At 49.1% G+C, this 4,219-nt stretch overlaps 1 protein-coding gene across 1 annotated transcript; it reads left to right on the top strand.

The window, feature by feature from the left end:
* The first annotated feature begins 286 nt into the window (after positions 1-286).
* UQCRFS1 (ubiquinol-cytochrome c reductase, Rieske iron-sulfur polypeptide 1) lies at positions 287-2,985 on the top strand. The gene is made up of 2 exons (XM_082062613.1): positions 287-574; positions 2,206-2,985. Exons 1-2 carry the CDS (start codon positions 364-366, stop codon positions 2,814-2,816), a joined length of 822 nt encoding a protein of 273 aa, XP_081918739.1. The 5' UTR covers positions 287-363; the 3' UTR covers positions 2,817-2,985.
* Positions 2,986-4,219: the final 1,234 nt, after the last annotated feature.

The following is a 4,219-nucleotide window of genomic DNA, read 5'->3' as shown; positions in this document are numbered from 1 at the left end:
CACAATCCCACCGCGTGTCACTTCCACCCCAACCCCCGCGTCCCCTCGCCGTCACCACCCGACCCGTCCCGCAGCACAACGCTCCACTAAACACTTTATTAAGCGGTTCCCGGGCGCTCCCCGTCCCCGCCGGGCAGCAGCGGTCACGGCAGGACCGGGACGCTCCGGTAACCGGAGCCAGACCTAGCCGCTCCGCCTCAGGACTGCGACAGCGGCGCCTGCGCCGTGACATATAACACCGTCACCCAGCGGCGCTGCCGTGACGTACCTACAGCGCGACAGCGTGACGTCAGGGCGCACGCGCACTGCCGCACCACCGGGAAGGTCGCAGCTGTGACCGGCGCCGCTGCCGCTGTCACCGCCATGTTGTCCGTTGCCGCCCGCTCCGGGCCGTTCGCGCCCTACCTGTCGGCCGCGGCGCACGCCGTGCCCGGCCCGCTGAAGCCGCTGGCGCCGGCAGCGGCGCGTCGGGCCGAGAAGGTGCCGCTGGAGCTGAAGCGGCCTCTGCTCTGCCGGGAGTCGATGAGCGGCCGGTCGGCCCGGGGGGGCCTCGTCGCCGGTGCCAGCCTTAACGGTGCGGGCCGGGCTCTGGGGGAGCCGCTCGGGCGGGGGCGGTCGGCGGCCGCGTCTGCCTCGGCTCAGCGGGCGGGAGTCGGGCCGGGGGCGCGGGCGGCGGGTCCCGGGGCGGCGGGTCCCGGGGCGGCGGGTCCCGGGGCGGCGGGTCCCGGGGCGGCGCACGGGCTGGGCCCGCCGGGGCTGCCGCCTCCATCAGCGCTTCTCGGGCACGGCCCGGCCGGAGCGCACAGGACTCACCGCAGCAGCCGGAGAGCGTGTCCTCGCGTTCGGTGTCCGGCCTGGCAGGCTGGGAGAAGTAGAGGCCCGAGTTAATTGAGACGTTCTGACTTTTACATTTTTTTTAAAAAGATTTGATGCAGTATTTGAGTCCAGGCTGTCCTCATGATGATAACATGAGTTATGACTATAGATCTAAGGGCGCTTGAAAGGATGCTTCCTTGTGATGACTCTTGGGTGGATATTTATTTTGCAGTTACAGAATCGCAGAATCGACTGGGTTGGAAAAGACCTCAGAGATCATCGAGTCCAACCCTTGGTCCAGCTCTAGTCCATTTATTAGATCATGGCACTAAGCGCCATGTCCAATCTCAGTTTAAAAACCTCCAGGGACAGCGAGTCCAGCACCTCCCTGGGCAGCCATTCCAATGCCTGACCACTCTCTCTGCACAGAATTGCTTTCTAATCTCCAGCCTAAATTTCCCCTGGCAGAGTTGAAGCCCATGCCCCCTTGTCCTATTGCTGACTGCCTGGGAGAAGAGACCAATCCCCACCTGGCTATAACTTCCCTTCAGGTAGTTCTAGAGAGTGCTGAGCTCACCTCTAAGCCTCCTCTTCTCCAGACTAAACAATGCCAGCTCCCTCAGCCTCTCCCCACAGGTCTTATGTTCAAGTCCCTTCACCAGTCTTGTTGCTCTTCTCTGGACCCGCTCCAGCACTTCAATCTCTTTCCTGACCTGAGGGGCCCAGAACTGAACACAATACTCCAGGTGTGGCCTCACCAATGCAGAGTACAGGGGAAGGTTCACTTCCCTTGTCCTGCTGACCACGCTATTTTTGATACAGGAAGATGCAGTTAAATTCTGTTTAGTTCAATAATAGATTTAACTGAGGGGCATCAAAACAGAGAGGTGCAGTAAGAACACAGTGCGTTTTACAGTTCCAGGCAAACAGCAGACTGACTATGTCAAAACCATCACTGTTTCCTCGTTTAGAATTCCTTTATCTTCCCCCGCCACCCTGTTCATGCAGTATTCAGAAAAGCATCAGCCAGGTCAATTTCCACCCAAGTTGTTCTTGCAGAACTGACTTCTGGCCAAAGGGAGGTGGTTCTCCCTGAAATGCAAATCAGTCCAGCCCAATATTACTGAGGAGTTTGGCTTTGTGTGTGTGATCTTTCAGCACTTGGAAGTTGCATCTTTTCACTTGCCCTCAACGGTGGTTTGCTGACCGTGTAACAGGATAGCAAGTACTAACTAACAGAGATACTAGAAACATGTATAATTATTGGATTGCTACCCAGACTTTGCAATAACTTTTGCCCATTATTCCAAAAATGCCATTTGAAAGGTATGACTTAAAATACCATCAGATTTTTTTACCTGAAAGCATTATTGTTTCATATTCTTGCAGCACCTGCTAGCGTTCGTTGCGTCCATAATGATGTTGCGGTACCCGACTTCTCTGCCTATCGTCGTCAAGAAGTGCTGGATTCCACCACGTCTTCTCAAAGCAGCAGTGAAGCCAGAAAAGGGTTTTCCTACCTGTTAACTGCAACAACATGTGTAGCAACTGCATATGCTGCCAAGAGCGTTGTCACCCAGTTTATTTCCAGCCTGAGTGCCTCTGCTGATGTCCTAGCATTGTCTAAGATTGAGATCAAGTTATCTGACATTCCAGAAGGCAAGAACATGGCTTTCAAGTGGAGAGGGAAGCCCCTTTTTGTGCGTCACAGAACCCAGGCAGAGATTACTCAGGAAGCGGAAGTCGATGTGTCTAAACTGAGGGATCCTCAGCATGACTTAGACAGAGTAAAGAAACCAGAATGGGTCATACTAGTAGGTGTCTGCACTCATCTTGGTTGTGTGCCCATTGCTAACTCTGGAGATTTTGGTGGTTATTACTGCCCTTGCCATGGCTCCCATTACGATGCCTCTGGCAGAATCAGGAAAGGTCCCGCTCCCTATAACCTTGAGGTCCCAACTTACCAGTTTGTTGGTGATGATGTCGTGGTTGTTGGCTGAATAATGAGGTGCTCACTTTCGTGTTCCTGTGAATGTACACTGAGACTCTGGAATACTGTAAAGCCAGATGATCCTGAAAACATATTAGCTGTCTAGATTCTCAACCAGAAGTATGTTCGAATACTTCCCTGTGTTCAATTTTAATAAAAACTTAAGAGTGAGCACTTTTTCCTGACTTACAACAATGTGTATTTATTTGTGTACTGACTTCTAGTGTGTCTAGTTAAAGAGATATTAGAGCAGACCCAGAGTGGTTTATGGAGCCCTCCTGCAGGGCTGCTGATTCAAGACAGAAACTGAACTACAAAGCCATAGTTTCCTTAGTACCACATATTTTCTTTTTGTTATTGTTGGTTTTTTGAGGGTTTTTTTTAGTGCATTATAGGAAGAAAAAAAGATCTAAAAAGATCTCGCTATGAACTTCTAACAGTGCTTGGCATAAGTTTCAATATAGATTCCTATGAGATGTAATCCTTCCAGTGTATTTTTGTTTGTTTATTTTCAAAGGAAGTGAAGGAAAAAGTAAATAAAAACTCTGGTAAATTTATGACATTTTTCCAAAATAAGTTGAGACAAAAGTAAAATCTAAGTTTTATAGTCCACTGAGCCTGGACTAATCTCTAATGTTAGATGTAGCAAAAGGTGGTGTCGTCATCAGACTCTGTGTGAAAACCATAGGCTAAGCTCAACAAAGGCCAAAACTTTGAAACCTCTTACCTTGATGCTGACTCTGAAGGCACAGAGAAACAAATGCATCCCAAAATAGATCTTTTAACCAGTATTGGTCCTACCAGTACAAAACAAAACTAACAATTAATTGCTGATAGTACATGAGGAGAAACAAGGTTTGCTGTTTCCGGAACAAAAGAATATTGATGCATATAGCTCACCTGTTCTCAGACAATTCAGTAAAAACAAAGATGACTACTACAGAAGTACTTAGGTGTGCATTTTACACCATTACATAAATTGGAGCTCTACACTTTATCACTATGTCCACAGGGCAGTTTCAGAGTTGACAAGTGAACACAGCAAAAGCTGGAGTAGTTATGTCACAGCTGCACTTAAAGGGTTGCACATAAAATTACTTGCACAGAGTAAGCCGCTACTTAGAATACATCAAACTGCCTTGATCAAATGTTACCAATCTACAGCTAATGCAGCACCATGACACTGAATGCATTTGAGAACAAAACAGCAGCTTTTACTGTAAACACAGTAGTGCCTCTTTCTCACCAGACTAATGACATAATGGTTAAAGAACCTGAAGTATCATTCTTGGGCAATGCAGATGGGATAATCTCCATCCTCTCTTCAGTTAAAGGCTTTGTACTTTTAAAGCAGCAAAAAGTCATTCATAATGGGCCAAGTGTGCCCATTAGGATTTACTAGAAGTAGGATTT

Source organism: Streptopelia decaocto (assembly GCF_964273445.1).
Source record: "Streptopelia decaocto genome assembly, chromosome: 11".
In the NCBI taxonomy this organism is placed as follows: Eukaryota; Metazoa; Chordata; class Aves; order Columbiformes; family Columbidae; genus Streptopelia; species Streptopelia decaocto.
This window is presented reverse-complemented; position numbering and strand designations above follow the sequence as displayed.